Here is a 21,707-nt window from a genome sequence, read left to right as displayed (position 1 = left end):
AGTTCCAAAATTGGCAGAAACCTAGCGCTTTCGTGCTATGCACTTGCTTCCATACACAATTAGGACATAACATGAGAGATAATTAATTTTGATGAGAGGCTTTATGACATTACTGTGAAAGTGACTACAAATTTTCTCTCATCTAGATAGTAGGTAGGGATGTGTATAGTAGTATGTTTATGAGAAAATAGGAAAATGACTTCCAAAATGTTGCTAATCTTGTGTTAGGCTATGAAGTTTACATAATAAATCATTTAATAGATTTATTAATCATCTTGACGTTGAAGCTCTTCTGCTTATGTTTGCTTACAGGTAGATTTGTTTTCTTTAAGGGTCGACATGAAGCAAAACACAATCTTTATCCCTCACGAATGTTTCGCTGAAGTTTCACTATCATCAGTGTTTTTTTTATTTTTTTAATATCTTTGTACAAAACAGGAAAAACGCTCTTTACTGCTTGTACATTTAAGTTTTTGAGAGAGATTTCACATATTTGAAAAACAGACAAATTTTCTGTATGCTCGTACGTTGTGGCCAGTTGCTGTGGATTTCCTGATTTTTTTTATTTTATTCAACTGTTTTCTTTATTCATTTCTTTTCTTTTACAGTTTGTCATCTGCAACCATATAGAACGTAATGTAGAATCGTTATTTACTTCGAAATTTCGTGACTGGGCTTGTTATGGTTATGCCTGTGTTGAAGATTTTGTGTGTGTACATATGTGTTTGCAACCTGTTTCACTTACATTTTTTGGGTTTCTCCATTGTCTGCACTAAGTAACATTAACTGTAATGTTTACAACACACAGAAAGAAGAGTGCCGGCCGCGGCGGCCGTGCGGTTCTGGCGCTGCAGTCCGGAACCGCGAGGCTGCTACGGTCGCAGGTTCGAATCCTGCCTCGGGCATGGGTGTGTGTGATGTCCTTAGGTTAGTTAGGTTTAAGTAGTTCTAAGTTCTAGGGGACTGATGACCTAAGATGTTGAGTCCCATAGTGCTCAGAGCCATTTGAACCATTTTTGAACAGAAAGAAGATGGCGGAAATCTGAACAGTGGAGTGTCTTTTGCGCAGGAAATTTCAATGTGATGTGTATCTGCCATATCGTTATGTGTGTGTGTGTGTGTGTGCGTGAGTGAGTGTGTATGTGTGTGTTAGTAGGTAAGTGGGTGCGAACTTTATTTCATTACTACTTCTAATTCTATTTTATTTTTCTTTACTTTCTCTAATTGTGTGTGTGTGTGTGTGTGTGTGTGTGTGTGTGTGTGTCTGTGTGTGTGTGTGTGTGTGCGCTTGCGAGCGCGTTCAGAATAGGGGGATTCAGTGCGTTTATAGGTTCCTGTTGTCTGACAGCTCTTTGAGGGCAGAGAATAGAGTTCGGTTGCAAAGGGCTATGTATTCATTTATTACTTGTTTTCGCTTAATTATGACTTTTTATTTGATAGTTTTTTCAGCTATTAGTTTTTGTGGAGGGCTGTCAACTTTCAAGTTAGAGCTGATGTTTTTTGGGCTTTGTTTCATGTCCGCCGGGTGTTCAGCAAATGTAGAACGACAGCTGTTACTTTATAATGCTGTTTGTGTGTCCTACATCAACTGATTTCCAGTTCTGGCATGTCTGTTGGTAACTGTGAGAATTATTGTGTTAGTCTTGGTTGGTTGATTGATTAGGGGGAGGGGACCAAACAGCGAAGTCATCAGCCCCATGGGATTAAGGAAGGATGGGGGAGGAAGTCGGTTTCGCCCTTTCCAAAAGAAAGATTCTGGCATTCACCTGAAGCGATTAAGCGAAATCATGGAAAACCTAAATCAGGATGGCGCGGCGCGGGTTTGAACCGTTGTCCTCGCTATTGCGAGTCCAATCACTGCTTTACGGAGCTCGATATTATTTGTCTGTGCTTGCGTTCGTTGCCGTCAGTTTTCTCTTCATTGAGTTTCCTATCCTGTAGGCTATTTCAGCCTTCGTTTTATTGAATATGTTGGCTATTCTGTGTGCCACTTTGTTGTTAAGAGTGAACCATTTGCTAGTTGTTATTAGTGTTTCTCGTTCATGTGTGTTTGTAACTTGGTCACAGGCTCCTAGTTTTTGTGTGTTAGAAGTCCCCTATATTTTTGTTTTTGATTTTGTGAGTCAGTTTCTTTATGATGTTAGTGTCATATCTATCCCCTATAGCTATTGATTGGGTGTAATTTATAATTGTATTTCTCTTCACTGTGGAATTTTGTTCAGTCTGTGTAGCATATATTGGAAACGTCATAGTTCCAGCACAATCACATGATTAAAGTATTTGTGTGTGGTTGTGCTAGTTTTGGTGGCTCTCCTAAATATAGAGAATTGGTTTTGATCGTTGCCTCTATATATTCTAAGGTCAAGGAAATGTAGCACTTTATAGGAAGTACCAGAAGTTACTTACACGTGGTGACTTAAGTATTATTGATTTTGTTTATGATGGTGCAAGAAAAAGGATGTTGGTAGATCTTCTAAATCCATATGATCTGATGCAGACTTTGTTTTTTCCTACTAGGGTGCAGGGGAACAGCAGCGCATCCATAGACAATATATTAATTCATTCTTCATTACTAAATGGGCATTCTGTTAGTAAAAGAGTGAAAGGCCTTTCAGGCCATGATGCACATATTTTAACACTAAAAGGCTTTTGTACTAAAGCAAATTTCACATATGATTGCATACTATGCAGGAAAGTTAATCCAACAGCATAGAGTGTTTTTTAAACCTCGTGAAGGAACAAGAGTGTTTCTTCCATTAGAACGTACTAAATGGTGTACTAGGAGTAAAAGGTAGTCTTGGTGGCTGACTAGTGGGATAAGGATACCATGTAGAACAAACTGGGAATTATATCAAAATGTAAGAAGTAGTCACAATCAACCTACAGTAGTCCACCACAAACAGTACTGCAAGGTGCTTCAAAATGTTATTAGGAAGGCAAAGAGTATGTGGTACGCAAACAGAACAGCTAACTCACTGGATATAATCAGAACCATATGGTCAGTTGAGAAGGAAGTGTCTGGTCAGCAGCACCAGGTCGAAATGTAAAGTCAGTTCATAGTAAAAATATTTCTGTTACTGTTAAGTCAGATATATGTCCAGCATTTACCAATCATTTTCTGAGCATTGCTGTGAATTAAACAAAAATTTAGTATCTACAGGGAATCATGTAACACTCTTGGCAAATGCCTTTCCAAGGTTGATGTTTTAAATACTCCTCTGTGATACAGACAAGGAAGAGATTGAGTCAATAATTAAAGGACTCTCCAGGATATGACGGAGTGACTAGCAGAATATTGAAGTACTGTGCTACACATGTTAGCCCTATATTTAGCCATATTTGTAATTTTTCATTTAGGAATGGTCAGTTTCCTGAACGATTGAAGTACTCAGCATTAAAGCCACCCTATAAAAAGTGAGAAAGGGATAGCGTAGAAAATTTTAGACCTATTTCTATGCCATCATGCCATCATTGTTGGCGAAAGTTATTGAAAAAGCTGTGTATGTAAGGATAATTGATCATTTTGTGTCTCACAATTTGCTATCAGACGTCCACTTCAACTTCAGAAGTCGTTTAACAACTGAAAATGATATACTCTCTTTTCTCTGTGAGGTATTAAAAAATATTTCGATCGCTAGACATAATTTTTTTTATTTGTCTAAGGCATTTGATTTTGCTGATCACAAAATATTGCTCCAGAAGTTGGACCATTACAGAATACGGAGAGTAGTTTACAATTGGTTCACCTCATACTTTAGCAACAGACAGCAAAAGGTCATTAATCACAGTATAGAGAATGGCGCTGATGTAGGGTCTGAATGGGGTATAGCCAAACGTGGGGTGCCCCAGGGATCAGTGTTGGGGACACTCCGGTCACTTATTTATATAAATAGTATTACGGGCAACTCTCAAACATTTCTGTCTGCTGACGTTGTGTGCAACACTGGCTCGGTTTCAAATAGTACAACTCATGACATAAGTTTATGGCATGTGGAAAATAAACTAACGCTAAATCACAGTAAAACTCAGTTTTTACGATTTCTGACACACAATTTAATAAAAACGCGACGTTTTAATTTCGCAGAATGGGCATATCATTAGTGAAACTGAACCGTTTAAATTTCTGTGTGTTCATATAGATAGTAAACTGTCGTAGAAAGCTCACGTTCAGGATTTTGTTCAAAGACTTAATGGTGCCTTTTGAATATTCAAACGGTATCTGAAGTAAGTGATCGTTGGACACGAAAATTAGTCTACGTTGCTTAATTTCATTCGCTTATGTTGTATGGTATTATATTTTGGGATAACTATTCCCAATCTAAAGGGATATTTTTGGCTGAGCCAAGGGCGGTTCGGTCAATAAGTTGTGTAAGTTCGCGAACGTGTTGTCGACTCCTGTTCACTGGTCTCGGTATTTTGACATTCGCCTCTCAATATATATATATATATTCTTTACTATTTCTTAACAATATCAGATTATTCTCAAGAATAAGCAGTTTTTACTTAGTTAATACATGGCAGAAAGCAAACCTGCATTTGGATCGGACTTCCTTAGCTTCTGTGCAGAAAGGTGTGTAGCACACTGCTGCATCAATTTTCATTAAGCTACCACAAGAATTCAAAACCTTAGCAGTAACCCACGCGCTTTCAAATCGAAACAGAAGAGATTCCTCATAGGTCACTTCTTCTATTCTGTCGAGGAATTCCTTGAAACATTAAGCTGATCATTTTTGTGTTATTGATTGCGTTTACTTAAATTTAATTATAGCTTGCCTTTTTGGGTTGATAAATATTTTATTTTTATCTGTTATTACTTTGACGTTGTAATTTCATGTGACACGTTCCATGACCTTGGAGATTTGTTCCTTAATTTGGTCCTATGGAACTTGATGTATAAATAAAATAAAAAATTTGCTGAGTATCATTAGTTACAATTACCATGATGCACCGAGTGATCCGTATATTCTATCTGTCTATCTAAAAATAGCTTTAAAACGATGATCCAAACAGGTCGTAATAGAATGATACGAAGAATATCTCCCATGCTCTTTCGGAGTACATCTGAAGATTAATTTTGCTAACATTAACAAATGAAAGTAAGCCATTGACGCTCAAACACGAGGATAATGCCCTCTAGCTTTCACAGTAGCAGCTAGTCCGAGCTAAAGTTGTTTATGCTGGCGCAGCTTTCCACGGCCGTTGAAGCAGCTGCCGTGGTCGCCTTATCCCACCTTACGACTTCCTTCGTCTGCTGTTATAGCAGCGCTTAACTCGGGTTTCATTCACAAGAGTAAAGTAATGGTTCCAGGAACCACAAACTGTCCATGTGATTATTACGTTCAATTCAAAACTGCTGACGATCAATTTTACCGCAAGAAATACTCTATTTCTTGCGGTACACGCGTAGCGAAATAAGGCGACAGTATCAGAAGAGTTCAGAAAACTCATAGACAATTTAAGAGGAAGAGTTTCAAAAATTGAGCAAGTCAATAACGTGTTGGTCCACTCTGTACTTACGCAAGCAGTTATTCGGCTTGGTATTGACTGAAATATTGTTAGATGTCCTCCTAAAGGATATCGTGCCAAATTTTGGAAGTTCGGCACTTAGGTCGTCATAATCCCGATCTAGTTTGAGGGCCCCACGCCTTATGCACCAAACGTTCTTAGTTGGGAAGAGATACGGCCACCTTGCTGGTCAAGAAAGGCTGCGGAAAATAAGAAAAGAAGCTGTAGGAAATCTCTCAGTCTGGGAGCGGTCATTATCGTGCTGAAATGTAAGCCCAGAAAGGCTTGCCATTAAGGACAACAAAACGGGGCGTAGTATATATTCGAAGTACCTCTGTGCCATAAGCGTGCCCGTGATGACTACTAAAAGCGTCCTGCATTGAAAAGAAATGGCACCCTAGACCAGGGCTTCACAACATACGTGCTCGCGGAGCAAGCTGTAAGCAGCAAGGTGCGAGCACAGAGCAGCGCGAACACGCTACCCCCACTACTGGACCAGAGCTGAGAGTGGGGAAAGTCGCGTGGGGCACACAACAGCTGCCGCCAGTCAATGTAAATCTGCGGCCACCTGCAGGGATATCACTCACGAATTATTACTGCGACAAATGAAACAAATAAAGGAGAATGTACACATGCCACATAATTTTATTAGCTTAGTGTATGCCTCTACAATCGCATTAATTTGTGAAATGTTACACAATAAAAGGTGTCACTGAAGAGTGGGATTCTCGGTTATCTTGTACTTTTTGCCCTTTACAATTGCGTCTACGTTCGGAGTAATTGTTCTTGTGCATTTTAGGAGCAGCGTGCAGTTTAAATTTCGGTCAGACAATGCGTTTCTCAGGCGCGTCTTGTTACATTTCATTGCAGAGAACAGTTGTTCACAAACATACGTGGAACCGAACATTGATATTATTGTAGCCGCCAGTTTGTGCAAACGAAGAAATCTATCCTGAGGGAAGTGTCTGTAGAATTCCAAAATATTTTTCTTGTTCTGAAATTTGTCTTTGTATTCTCTGTCACACTGCAGGTCAATAATTTCTTGCTGCAGCTCAGGACGAATCTCTTAAATATCCGCTGAATATGAAGAGAACAGATCAAAATCACTGTCTAGCGCTGTCAGATCTTGAAAGCGCTGATCAACTAAACTATGTGAATAACGTTCACAGTCTTTGTAAACATCTTGCATGGATGATAATTTAGGAAAATGAGCTAGGTTTCCTGTTTCCAGCTGACTCACCCAAAGTGTCAGTTTCATTTTAAAAGCTCGTTTTCGATCTATGAAATTAGTAATTAGCAGATCTTTACTTTGTGGTAAAATGTTCAAAGCATCAGATGGCTAGTTAAATCTGCTAAGAACGCGAGATCACATTCAAACGTGTGCGCGCATTTCCCCTCCCTCCCCTCCCTCCCTACTCCGCGACCTTGCACCTGCTCGCGAGCACGTGCCTGAGCAGACGCGAGTACTCGCGCTCAAAACCGGCCAGTTGTTAAGCCCTGTCCTAGACCATCAGTCCTGGCTTTCGGGCCATACGGCAGGCGAGAGCCAGGTTGGTATTCCACTGCTGTTCAGGGCACCTCCAGACATCCTTTTGCTGGTCATCGCGGAGCAGTTCGGAGTAGAAGTCAGAGGTGAAGACAGTTCCACTTCTGTCAATGAGATCCCAGGCCTAAAACATGTCTAGAGATATCCCAGACAATAGTGGGATACCAGCCTGTCATCCGTTGTAGTGTCCGGTAACCAAAAGTGATTGTCTGGGGTGCCATCTCTGTTCATAGCAGGACGATTTCGGTTACTATCCACGGTAACCTTATAGCATATCTGTACGTCGACGATATTCTAGGCTCCGTTTTGTTGCTCTTCATGTAAAGACATCGTGGGCCTACATTTAATAAAGATAATCCCCTCGCACACGTGGCGAAAGTTTCTACAGCTTGTTCTCGTGCTTCCCGTACCCTGCTTTGACCAGTAAGGTCACCGGGTCTCTCCGCAATTGAGAACTTTGAAGCATTATTGTCAGGGCCGTCCAACTATTTCAGATTTTGATGACCTAATGGGCCAGTCGGACGGAATATGGCACAATATCCCTCAAGAACACATATGAAATCTCTGTCACTCTGTGCTAAGCCGAATAAAATTTTGCGTAACGGACAGAGGTGGGTCAAGGCATTATTCACTTGCTCGATTTGTGAAGCTCTTTCTCTTCAGTAAATCATTCCCTTTGTTCTGAAATTGCAATAATCTGTTTGTCTTTACACATATATCGCATCTACCGCTTTGCTTCGCATCCGGATAATTGCTTCCTATGGCATGGTGTTCTTCTCCCTTTTCCTTTTTCCTTAGAGTGTATGAGTCTATTCCTTAATGAACAATTCATGACAGCATTTTAAATGTTCAAATTCGGTCAATAATTATACGAAAACAATCAGGTTTGTTGCGTCTGAAAGCCTCTAAATCAGCGACATGTAACTTGGAGAAGGTGACCGTTTTAACATGGCTACAACATGGTACGTAGGTCCTAGTGATCTTTCCCGGTGATTGGTGAAATAGTATAAATACATGATAAAGTCTGCAGCAGCGCATTAGTAAGGCATCAACAGGCTTAGTGGCTGAGTGTGGGACTCCTTGCAGCTTCGACGCGCGGCAGCGGCTGTCGGCGCCGGTGGAGTCGCACTGGAAGCACCCTCAGCTGGTGGCGGACCGCGGCCTCTTCAGCACCCTGGAGTCTCCAGCCGAGCTGACCCTCAGCCGCCTCCAGGAGAGCGACGAGGCCGTCTACCGCTGCCGCGTCGACTTCCGCCTCTCCGCCTCCAGGAACTCCAGGGTCCGCCTCACAGTCGTTGGTGAGTTCCAACAAACGCCCAATGGACTCTTTTGTGCCGGGCTGCAAAATGCGAAGTTTACTCACAATTATTTTTCATTTCACTTAAGAGAAACGAAGTTTGTTATTTCTGCATTAAAAAGTCTCTCGAACCTATAGCTTCAATTAATTTGGTGAGATCCACTACAGTTGTGATAATTATTTATTAAAACCTCGAACCGTTTCGGAATTTTAAAATCCCATCTTCAGGCGTATGGAATAATTGTATTTTTAACACATACAACGAGGTCGGGCCAGACAGTGCAGCAAACCGGTTGTGGTTTCAATACGTAATTAGTACAACTGATGCGCATCTCTCTAACTTAATTAGCATGCCTCGCAATTGCGGGCGTCTTAGATACCAAATCTTGTACTATAGCCGGCCGAAGTGGGCGAACGGTTCTAGGCGCTATAGTCTGGAACCGCGTGAGAACTACGGTCGCAGGATCGAATCCTGCCTCGGGCATGGATGTGTGTGATGTACGTAGGTTAGTTAGGTTTAAGTAGTTCTAAGTTCTAGGGGACTGATGACCTCAGAAGTTAAGTCCCATAGTGCTCAGAGCCATTTGAACCTTGTACTATAGCGTCAAAATTATTCAGTCTGTGTAGAACCCGGGAGGTTAAAATTGTGTACCGGACTGGGACTGTTACAAGGGATCTTCGCCTTTCACCGGCAACTGTTCCACCAACTGAGCAACCCAAGCATGACTCACACCCTTGAGACAGGCAACTAATGGGCAAAAACGAATAAAAAACCCAGCATCATTACGCACTGTTAAGACATTGGTCCCACTTTCGGGAGAATTACCATGTGTGCCTACAGAAATGCAGTTCCAAGGGTTTTCCAGAATCTTTCGAACCAACGCTCGAATGGCTTCTTTGATATTACCTAGCTCCTAATCCCGGCAGCATTCTCTCTCCAAAAGATATTGGCATCGACAAAACATTGAATTCTATCCTTTTTTTCTATCGAAACCAGTGTCTGTAATCGTTTTCTGTTTGAGATCAGTAGCGGCACCTAATCAAAGGAAAAATTTTAGAAGTTGGTCCTGTAATTTGTACAAAGGGTCCTCCTTTCCTAGGAGGCTATACAAGTACACGGAAGCGCCAAAGAAGCTAGTATAGGTATGCATATTCAAATACAGAGATATGTAAACAGGCAGAATACGACGCTGCGGTCGGCTACGCCTATATAAGACACCAGTCTGGAGCAATTGTTAGATCGGTTACTGCTGCTACAATGCCAGGTTATCAGGATTTAAGTATGCTTGAACGTGGTGTTACAGTCGGCGCAGGAACGGTGGGACACAGCATCTCCGATGTAGCAACGAACTGGGGATTTTCCCGCACGACCGTTTCACGAGTTTACCGTGATTATCAAGAATCCGTTAAAACATCAAATCTCCGACATCGCTGCGGCTGGAAAAAGATCCTGCAAGAACGGGACCAACGACGACTGAAGAGAATTGTTCAACGTGATAGAAGTGCAACCCTTCCGCTCATTGCTGCAGGTTTTAGTGCTGGGCCAACAACTAGTATCAGCGTGCGAACCATTCAACGAAACATCATCGATATGGGCTTTCGAAGCCGAAGGCCCACTCGTATACCCTTGATGACCGGACGACCCAAAGCTTTACCCCCCGCGTGGGATCGTCAACACTGACATTGGACTGTTGATGACTGAAAACTTGTTGTCTCGTCGGAGAAGTCTCGTTTCTAATTGTATCGAGGGGATAGACGTGTACGCGTATCGAAACAGCCTCAGTAAGCCATGGACCCTACATGACAGCAGGTGACTGTTCAAGCTGATGAAGGCTCTTAACGGTTGGGGGCGTGTGCATTTGGAGTGACATGGGACCCCTGATACGTCTAGGTACGACTCTGAGAGGTGACACGTACGTAAGCATCGTGTCTGGTCAGCTGCATCCATTCATATCCTTCGTGTATTCCGACGGACTTGCGCAATTCCAATAGGACAATACGACACCCCACACTTCCGGAATTTCTTCAGAATGGTTCCAGGAACACTTTTCTAAATTTAAACACTTCCGCTGTCATCAAACTTCCCAGACATGAGCATTATTGACAATATATTGAATACCTTGCAACAAGCTGTTCAGAAGAGATATCCACCCGTTCGTAGTGTCATTGATTCGTGGACATCACTGCAGGATTCATGGTGTCAGTTCCCTCCAGCACTATTTCAGACTTCATTAGAGCCCATGCCAGGTCGTGTTGCGACACTTCTGCGTGCTCACATGGGCCCTATACGATATTAGGCAGGTGTACCAGTTACTTTGGCTCTTGAGTGAAGTTTGTTGCACGAAAGACCATTTCAATTTTTTTATTTTGTCATCAGTCTACTGACTGGTTTGATGCGGCCCGCCACGAATTCCTTTCCTGTGATAACCTCTTCATCTCAGAGTAGCACATGCAACCTACATCCTCAATTATTTGCTTGACGTATTCCAATCTCTGTCTTCCTCTACAGTTTTTGCCCTCTACAGCTCCCTCTAGTACAATGGAAGTCATTCCCTCATGTCTTAGCAGATGTCCTATCATCCTGTCCCTTCTCCTTATCAGTGTTTTCCACATATCCCTTTCCTCTCCGATTCTGCGTAGAACCTCCTCATTCCTTACCTTATCAGTCCACCTAATTTTCAACATTCGTCTATAGCACCACATCTCAAATGCTTCGATTCTCTTCTGTTCCGGTTTTCCCACAGTCCATGTTGCACTACCATACAATGATGTACTCCAGACGTATATCCTCAGAAATTTCTTCCTCAAATTAAGGCCGGTATTTGATATTAGTAGACTTCTCTTGGCCAGAAATGCCTTTTTTGCCATAGGGAGTCTGCTTTTGATGTCCTCCTTGCTCCGTCCGTCATTGGTTATTTTACTGCCTAGGTAGCAGAATTCCTTAACTTCATTGACTTCGTGACCATCAATCCTGATGTTAAGTTTCTCGCTGTTCTCATTTCTACTACTTCTCATTACCTTCGTCTTTCTCCGATTTACTCTCAAACCATTCTGTGTACTCATTAGACTGTTCATTCCGTTCATCAGATCATTGAATTCTTCTTCACTTTCACTCAGGATAGCAATGTCATCAGCGAATCGTATCATTGATATCCTTTCACCTTGTATTTTAATTCCACTCCTGAACCTTTCTTTTATTTCCATCATTGCTTCCTCGATGTACAGATTGAAGAGTAGGGGCGAGAGGCTACAGCCTTGTCTTCCACCCTTCTTAATACGAGCACTTCGTTCTTGATTGTCCACTGTTTTATTCCCTCTTGGTTGTTGTACATATTGTATATGACCCGTCTCTCCCTATAGCTTACTTTTTTCAGAATCTCTAAGAGCTTGCACCATTTTATATTGTCGAACGCTTTTTCCAGGTCGACAAATCCTATGAAAGTGTCTTGATTTTTCTTTAGCCTGGCTTCCATTATTAGCCGTAACGTCAGAATTGCCTCTCTCGTCCCTTTACTTTTCCTAAAGCCAAACTGATCGTCACCTAGCGCATTCTCAATTTTCTTTTCCATTCTTCTTTATATTATTCTTGTAAGCAGCTTCGGTGCATGAGCTGTTAAGCTGATTGTCCAATAATTCTCGCACTTGTCAGCTCTAGCCGTCTTCGGAATTGTGTGGATGATGCTTTTCCGAAAGTCAGATGGTATATCGCCAGACTCATATATTCTACACACCAACGTGAATTGTCGTTTTGTTGCCACTTCCCCCAATGATTTTAGAAATTCTGATGGAATGTTATCTATCCCTTCTGCCTTATTTGACCGTAAGTCCTCCAAAGCTCTTTTAAATTCCGATTCTAATACTGGATCCCCTATCTCTTCTAAATCGACTCCTGTTTCTTCTTCTATCACATCAGACAAATCTTCACCCTCATACAGGCTTTCAATGTATTTCAAATTTAAGATCCGGTTAATAGAGTTCGAGCTTTAAGTCTCAAATAACACAATAAAAAACTATCGAAACACTGTTACCCTGTAATCCACTCTTCAAGTGTGGCAGTCATCACTTTCAAATGGTTCAAATGGCTCTAAGCAGTATTGGACTTAACATCTGGGTCATCAGTCCGTTAGACTGAGAACTACTTAAACCGAACTAACCCAAACACGTCACATACATCCATGCCGAGGTAGGATTCGAACCTGCGACCGTAGGAGCAGCGCAATTCCAGAATGAAGCGCCTAGAACCACTCGGCCTCAGCAGCCGGCTATAACTCTCAACACTTGCTATGAGCTTGATATGTTGTTGTTAGATGCATGTTTGTTACACCACAAAACGACCTAATCATACATTTCTGACAGTGAATTCAGTGTCACAAAGTACTTAGTATGCAATGCTCTACCAGTTGCATAGTTCTGGCCCTAAAGACATGTGGCCACCTGAAGCTCCTGCAGATATGTTAATCAATCAGAAGCGCTACCTGTTATTATTCCGTAAGCCGGGTGAACAGATAAGACTTCTTCTTTTCGTAAGTCGTCAGTCGCTTACTGGTCTGATGTGGCCCGTCACCGGTTCCTGACTTGTGCCGAGCCATACACCTAGGGGAGCATTTTTACCGTACGTCCCCTATTATTTATGCGATGCATACCAATCTCTGTCCGCTTACAGCTTTTACCCCCTACAGCTTCCTTTAGTAACATGGAATTTATCCTCTGAATTCTTAGCACAAGTCCTGTCATCCACTGGTTTTTTAACACTGCTTTTCGCGTTTTCATTTCTTCGTTCATTCTGCGAAGAACATCCTCATTTGGGTTCAAATGCTCTGTGCTCTGAGCACTATGGGACTTAACATTTGAGGTCATCAGTCCCCTAGAACTTACAACTACTGAAACCTAACTAACATAAGGACGTCACACACATCCATGCCCGAGGCAGGATTCGAACCTGCGACCGTAGCAGTCGCGCGGTTCCGGACTGTGTGGCGCCTAGAACCGCTCGGCCACCCCGGCCGGTCATCCTTATTTCTTATATCTCAGCCTACTGCTTATCAGTCTTCTTCAGCACCACACCTCAACATCTTAGATTGTCTTCTTTTCGGGTACTCCCACAATTCATAACTCTCTGCTATACAACGCTATTCTTTAAACGAGTCTCCTCAGAAAATTCACCCGCTTATTAAGGTTATATCTGATAGCTGTAAAACGTTCTCTTTGTCTGACTGGTCTGCATTATATGTCGTCTTTGCTTCGTGATGCCGGCCGGAGTGGCCGAGCGGTTAAAGGCGCTTACAGTCTGGAACCGCACGACCGCTACGGTCGCAGGTTCGAATCCTTCCTCGGGCATGGATGTGTGTGATGTCCTTAGGTTAGTTAGGTTTAAGTAGTTCTAAGTTCTAGGGGAGTTATGACCACAGCAGTTGAGTCCCATAGTGTTCAGAGCCATTTGAACCATTTTTTGCTTCGTGATGCGTTGTTTTGCTCCATTGTCATTGTCTGCTTCCTGGTCGATGTTATGTTTACCGACAGAGGTATCGTCTTTCATTAGTAATCAAATAATCCCTGGTGACGATATCGAACTCGGTCACTCTTTGCATTTTAAATAAAAATCCTCACCAATGCCGGCATAAGGAGTCACCGTCATATGCCAATGCTTGTGTCAACGAGGGTGGAGGCGAGGACAGAAGTTCAGGGCTCTTTACAGCCTCTGGGGTAAGGAAAGTGCTCCAAAAACGCGAAAAAATTTAGCAATGATCAACAGTATGAGGTTGCAGGAGCCAATGGAAAACACTGCGTTAAAAACACATACAGTAATATGCATCCATAGCACATATAGCCTGTGATCCAAAAAAAGGTCTTGATGATCTCTCCATTGGCAAAAGATTCCGGGTTAGTCCCATATTCGGATCTCCAGGAGGGGACTGCCAAAGGCGAGGTGACTGTGAGAGAAAGATTGAATGACCAACGAAAGGATAATGTTCTAAGAGTCGAGGCGTGGAATGTCAGAAGTTGGAACGTAGTAGGAAAGCCAGAAGGTCTGAAAAGGGATATGCCAAGTCTCAATCTAGATGTAGTAGGCGTCAGTGGAGTGTAAAGGAAAGAAGCATTTCTGCTCAGACTAGTAAAGGGTAATACCAATAGCAGAAGAAAATGGTATAATGGAAGTAGAATTCGTTACGAATACGAAAGTAGAACAGACAGTGAGTTACTGTAAACTGTTAACTGACAGTGTTTTTCTGATCAGTATCGAAGCAAAGTAACACCGAAAACAGTAGTTTAGATATTCATCTCGAAGTCGCAAGCAGAAGATAAAGAGACAGAGAACGTATATCAGGATATTGTTAGGCAAATTGAGTATGTAAAGGAAGATCAAAACCTGACAGGCATGTAGAATTAGAATGCGTTTACAGGGGACCGAGTAGAATTAAGGCTTACGGGAGAAAATGGGCTTGATAGTAGTAAAGACAGAGGTGAAAAACTAAGCGAGTCAGCAACAAATTTCAGATAATAACAATGAATACTGTGCTCAAGAATTACACGACAAGGAGGTATACTTGAAAAAGACCCAGAGATAGAGGATGATTTCAGTTACATTACATCATGGTCATGCAGAGACTCCGAAATTAGATAGAGGATTGTGAGGCCTACACCTGGACAGTTACAGACTGAGGCCACTGTTTAGTATTGATGAAGAGCAGTCTGAAGCTTAAGCGGCTAGTCAGAAAGAATCACAGCGCTAAGACGTGATGTACAAAATCAATAAGGAATGAAGAATTGTGCTTGAATTTCTCTGAGACTCTGGTTCCTGCAATAATGAACAACAAAGTAGGAATTTAGTGGAATCTGTAAAAACGGCTGTCACCGTAGTTGGAGAGGATGATTTACGTACAAGGAAGGTAACTGCGAAGAACCATGGGTAACAGAAGAAATACTTTCAGCTGATTGACTAATGAAGGAAGTACAAAAATGTTCTGGGAAATTCAGAACACAGAAATACAAGGCACTTAGAAATGAAATAATTAGGAAGTACAGGGAAGCTAAGGCTTAATACCTATGTACAAAAATGTGTAAAATCGAAAAAGAAAGTGTTGTAACTGCGACTGGAATGGTCGCGGGGTTGACGTGACGGAAAGCGCCTCGGGACCCACGGAGCGGCCCGCAAACAACAACACAACGGGTGAGGACGGGCGCAGTCAACGTTGGACCTAACGAATAACAACAAGATCGAAACAGAGTCACAAGAAACCACGTCCACTCGTATACAAAACAAGAAAGTAAATACGCCGTCTACGGCAAGGCGATATGTCCAGAGACGCACGCAAGGTTAGACTGTCTGGCTAAACTGTTTTTTTTCCTTCCTTTATTGGAGACCGGCTAAGCTTTTTTAATTGTTATTTAACACCTTACATAAGGTGGGCTGCAGCAGCATACTACGCTGCTCTGTAGCCACAAGTTTACAAAGAAAATACAATGGAAACACAGAAGATACAGAACAAAGTGGGGGGCAAAAAACAGTAGACACAGAAACAAGTAACACGAAGCCGTTCATACGGTACAGGTGAACGAAGAAGCATGACGGCGAAAAACACTAAACCACAAACACGATGGCACACACACGAGGAACTGATGGCAATGATCTCCGGCACGCCAATGTCCACTTAACGTGTGCGAGTCCGAGGACCTGCCAAGAGGGAAAGAGGGTGGTGAGGGAGGGAGAGGGGAGAGCAAAGATGCCAATGGCAGAGGAGATGGTAGGAGGAATGAAGGTATGGGGGTAGGGGTAGCCCGGGGGAGGAGTGGGGAGAAAGGGAGGAGGGAGGGAAGGGGGAGAGAAGGGAGAGAGTGTGCCCATAGGAACAAACACAGGAAGAGGGAGGGAGTATCAAAGTTGGTGGGAGGGGTCGATGGAGGGGAGAAGGGCATCATCAGGGAGGGGGAGCTGGCGGAAGCCACCTTGGGAGAAGGTATGGAGAGCGGAGAGATGGAGAGCAGGTGGGACATGGAAATATAGACGCAGCAGCAGATGGGGCGGGAGAGGATGAGAGAGACAAGCGGGTGAGGAGGATCGAGTTTACAGGAAATGTAGAGGATCCATATCCATTCAAGGAAAAGGAGGAGGTGTTGGAACGGAATAAAGTCATACAGGATCCACGTGAGGAAGTGGAGAAGGATACGATAGGTGAGGCAAAGAGCGTGGCGTTCTAGGATTCGGAGTCGGGAGTGTGCCTTGGCTTGGATTGTCCGGAGGTGGGGAGTCAAGGAGAGGCGACGGTCGAGGGTGACGCCAAGGTACTTATGAGTGGGGATGAGGCCATAGATGGTGACACAGAAATCGAGGAGGCGGAAGGAAGGGGTGGTTCAGCCTACTATGATCGCCTGGGTGTTGGAAGGATTGACCTTAAGCAACCACTGGTTGCACCAAGTGGTGATTTGGTCAGGATGGGACTGGAGAAGGTGTTGAGAGAGCTGCAGGGTGGGGGCGAGGGCAAGGAAGGTGGTGTCATCGGCGTACTGGAGAAGGTGGATGGGGTTTGAAGGCGGCGGCATGTCCGCCGTATACAAGAGGTACAGAAGAAGGGAAAGGACGGAACCTTGCGGCACACCGGCGGAGGGGAAGAAGGTTTAGGACTGTGTGTTATGGATGGTGACGTAGGAAGGACGTTGGGAAAGAAAGGACCCGATCAGACGGACGTAATTAATAGGAAGGGCGAAGGTTTGAAGCTTGAAGACGAGACTGGAATGCCACACACAGTCATAGGCGCGTTCGAGGTCAAGGGAGAGTAAGATAGTGGAGCGACGGGAATTATGTTGTCCGGAGAGGAGATGTGTGAAGTGAAGGAGAAGGTCATCGGTAGAGAAGGACTGCCGAAAGCCACATTGGGTAACAGGAAGGGGGCGGTGCTGGCGGAGATGCTGGTGGATGCGTGGGGTAAGGATGGATTCCAGGACCTTGCTGAAGACCGAGGTAAGGCTGATGGGACGGTAGGAGGAGACAGCAGACGGCGGTTTGTCGGGTTTGAGGAACATCAGGATGCGGGAGGTTTTCCACAGGTCGGGGTAGTAGCCGGTGGACATGACCACATTATAGAGCCTGGCCAGACTGGAGAGGAAGGAGGCAGGAGCTTTACAGAGTTGGCGATAGGTGACACGATCGTGATCAGGAGCGGTGTTGCGTTTCGTGCGGAGTGTAGGGATGAGAAACTGAGTAGTGATGAGGGTATTGATTTCGGTGTGTGCAATGTTGTCCAAGTACTGGAAACCAGGGGCGAGGGGAGGGACAGAGGTGTCAGCTCGCTTGCGGACATCCGGGAAGAGGGAGTAATCGAACTGGGGATCGTCAGGGATGGTAAAGACATCGGAAAGGTAGGAGGCAAAGTGATTGGCCTTACTAAGGTTGTCAGGGAAGGGTTGATCATCACGAAGGAGAGGGTAGAAGGGAGGGGCTTAGATCCGGTAAGGTGGCGGAAGGCTGACCAGTACTTGGACAAGTTGATAGGAAGTGTAGCATTTAAGATGGGTGCATGTCTGTCGACAGTCTCGGCGTTTCTTAGCCGCGAGCAAGTTCCTGACATGTCGTTGTAGTTGCTGGTGGTGTTGTAGTGTGTCCAGGTCATGCGTGTGGAGGAAGGCACGGTAGAGACAGCGGGCTTCACAGAGATGGAGGATGGCCTGTGGGGGTAAAGTAGGACAGTGGAGGTGGATGGCGATGGCCTCAGACAACATCTGCTGGAGAAAGAAGGTGGCACGGATAACATAATCAGGGTGGTGTTAGGTGAGAGGGTGGCTATCGACTGGGGTAGAGAGGATATCCCAGTAGGCGTTCCAGTCAGCACGGGAATAATCATGGACATATTTTGGGGGAGGGTCAGTACAAGGGTCGGGACAGGGGTGACGATGTCTGAAATGGTGAGGAGGGCAGGGAGATGGTCACTACCAGTGGGGTCCAGGACATCCACCAAGGAGGTTAGGGGAGGATAGGGGAGGAGATGATGGCGTTGGAATTGGAGTTTGATTCAGGGCGGGTGTGCTGGGGAATGGGGATGAGGTCGCCCTGGAGGGTGGAGAATAACCGATGCCACCACCGTAACTGGGCAGCTGAACGAGTATGGATGTTAAGGTCGGCGGCGATCACATAGGAGGAGAAGGTACGGTCAATGTGGGAAAGGAAGTCAAAAGGAATAGGGGCGTTGGGGCGGACATAGATGGTGGTGCAGGTGATGGTAAGACCAGGGAAGAAGAGACTAAAGCTCAGGTGTTCTGTGGGGTCGGGAAGGAGAGGTTGGAGCCTAACAGGGATCTGGCAGTGGAGTCCAATGGCTACTCCACCACATGCTGTCGGTAGGGGATTATCAGAGTGGTGAAGGAGGTAGGGAGAGGTGTGTACAGTGTGTTGGGGCTGAAGAAAGGTTTCATTGAGGAGGAAGGCATCCATGCGGTGTGTTGCGAGGGTGTGCAGGAAGAGGTTCTTGTTGGCGGGAAGTGAACGGATGTTATAGAACAAGATATGGCGCTGTTGCGCCATGACAGGGAATTAAATGAGGGTGACGAGACAGGAGAAGATGTAATGGGCCTGGTTATGGGAGCAGGTGGCGTACATGTTGAGGTGGAATACGGAACAGGTGGCGAGGGATATCTGCTGGAGAGTGTGGGGGCGCTGGAAAGGGTGGACATTTTGAGGACAATGGTGAGGAACTTGATGATGTCCTCAGCGGTGGAGGGGGGATGAAGGGAACTGCTAGGAGGGGTGGGGGCAGTGACAGTGCATTCAGAAGTAGTGGGAGGGGGTCGGGCCTTACATTTCTAGGAGTAGGTGGGATGTGGGAGATTACAGGTGTTGCAGGAGTGAGAGGACTGGAATTTGGGGCAGTGTCGGAGGAAATGCACCTGTTTACAATGCGGGCAGACAGGGGCCTCGTATCACTCACATGTAGTATGTGCGTTGTAGCGCAGGCACCTGGGCAGCGGAGGGATTGAGGAGGGGATCGGGAAGGGTTAACCTTGTAACGTTGGTGGAAGAGGAGGGCACCCTCCTTCAGGAAACGGTCAATGGAGGGGCGTGTTCTGAGAACACCCACATAAGGCGGGTGGGGCCAGCCAGTTTAAGATTCGTTGGATAGCCTGGATTTCCAATGAGGGGTGCGCCTTGAGCTTAGCCATGATCGTCACACTAGGCCAAGTGATTACGGTGGTGCAGGTTGGCAGGTGACGTGGGGGTTGGGGTTGTCAGGAGGGGGATGGGGAAGGAGCAGGGGTGAGGGATGCATTGGGGCCAAACTGGTTAATGGGGATGCGGGAGAGGATGTCTGTGTGGAGGGTGGGGCTGGGGGCAGAGATGAGAACGGAATCCCTTCGGGGAGTGAAGAGGGAGATGGGGGCTCCAGGAAAGTGTTGGCAGGCTGGCTAAGCGAGAGGCAGGCGCTTAAATACATGATCGGGGGCGCGGCTATTGGACACTGGGACCATGTGTTCCACTGTGGCGCCCTCACACTAAATGTAGGCCAGGATGCGCGCGCCGCCATGGCTTATGGCCCGTATGGTGCAGAGACCCCTAGGGGTCTTCAACATCCATGCCATCTGGCGCAGATTCAAATTCCGCGGCGCGCGGTACCAGAGAAAGCTCTAGGAAAGATGGGTAGTGTCCAATATGTAGAAGAACCAAGAGGGATCAATAACAGTGGAAGGCTAAGACGAAGTGCACGTATTAAAAAGCACATAAGGGTGTTGTCTTTCACCCATACAGTTCAATCTATACAGTGAAGAAACAAAAAGAGGAAATGAAAGAAAGGTTCCAGAGCGGAATTAAAACTGAAGGTGGAATGTTATTAATGTTAAGATTCACTGATGACAATGCTGTCCTCAGTGATAGTGAAGAAGAATTGTAGGATCTGTTGAATGGAATGAACAGTTTAATAAGTAAGTAACTTGGACTGAGAGTAAATCGAAGAAAGACGAAAGTAACGCGAAATGAGAACAGCTAGAAACTCTACATCAGGACTGATGATCATGAAGTAGATGAAGGAATTATGGTTCCTAACAACAAAATAACACAGGACAAATCTGATTCGTAAGAGATTTGTGTGTTTAGCTTCTTCCTACCAATCTTACTCACTGCATTTCTCTCTATACGCGAAGAAGCATTTCAGAGAATTGTATCGACTGCCGTCTGTAAATTTATATTTGTATTTTCTGTTAACGTTAATTACTAGGGACACATAACCATAACACAAGGCAACTACAAACTAGCGCACGAGTCCTATTTTCCAGTGACCACAAATCCCTTGGGGCCTTAGTGTCTTTTGACGTATATGACTATACCTACATTTCACGAAAACATAGCTAGATACTTGCTGAAATTGGTCTAAATAATACATACTCATACTACAGTTAACGACTTATCCAGAAATATCATCAAATCCCCACTCATGTACATTGTATACGAATGGGACAGAAATCAGATAAAGAAATCGTGGTACCTCGTAGTTTCCCCATCGTATGATTCACCGTGCACACTTCAGCACAAACTTAGGGAATGCTACAGACAAGCCCTCAGAAAAGATTCTCGCGAGATCACACGTGTCTGAGCATGCTGCTGTAGCCATGTGACTCGATAGGGAGTGTCAACAGCACTCATCAGGGACTCGCGAGTTCACCGCGGCTGGGCAGGCAATTAAGATGGTACTACCGTGCGGCATTGTATGCTGGTGAACCCCAGGGGAGTTTTCAACCGGCTAATTGTAAAGGCTTCCCTGCGTCGAACACAATGGCATCTTTCCTTCGCGAGGGTCGAGTGCTGTGTGGGGGGACTTTCGCACGGGGACCGTGAAATCCAGCTCTAGTGAGCTGAAGCGATTCGCTTTGCACTGAATGTTACGTGTGCTTTGATACGAAAGGCGCATCCACATCCATCCTCCGACCTGGAGAATAACACCCACTCCGGAAAACAGATACACCCCACAGCATGCGTCAGTTATGTGACTTTGAAAAAATTCATTTTCATACGTCATTAACAGACAGTCTAGATAAATATAAAGTTCGGATAAACTTTCTTCTATTAGAGTATTTGTTCATTGACAGACATGCAGATACAATAAATAACGTTTATCAGTTTAATGAAACTTTCCATGTTTTTGCAACTCGCGTCAGAGTAATCGCCACTTTCTAAATTTTCCAAAATGGCACTCTAATACTGGTTCCCCCTACGTCATCCACATATTTTCCAGTTTCCTCTGCTGTAGCATCACCAAATAATTTCTCCCCCTCATGATGACCTTCAGTGTTCTCTTTCCATCTATCCATTCTCTCTTCTACATATAACAGTTGAAATCCTAATGCACTCATAATTCTACCACTCTTGCTCTTAATTTCACC

General features: G+C 44.5%; 1 protein-coding gene across 1 annotated transcript in view; it reads left to right on the top strand.

Moving 5' to 3' along the window:
* The window catches only part of LOC126188761 (uncharacterized), a 603,220-nt gene that overhangs the window by 472,738 nt on the left and 108,775 nt on the right, over positions 1-21,707 (top strand). The window contains exon 3 of the mRNA XM_049930371.1: positions 8,138-8,349. Within this exon, the coding sequence (XP_049786328.1) occupies positions 8,138-8,349 (212 nt within the window). The remainder of the gene's footprint in view (positions 1-8,137; positions 8,350-21,707) is intronic.

This window comes from Schistocerca cancellata, chromosome 5 (genome assembly GCF_023864275.1).
Source record: "Schistocerca cancellata isolate TAMUIC-IGC-003103 chromosome 5, iqSchCanc2.1, whole genome shotgun sequence".
Taxonomy (NCBI): domain Eukaryota; kingdom Metazoa; phylum Arthropoda; class Insecta; order Orthoptera; family Acrididae; genus Schistocerca; species Schistocerca cancellata.
The sequence above is the reverse complement of the archived record's forward strand: the minus strand, read 5'-3'. Positions and strand labels throughout refer to the sequence as shown.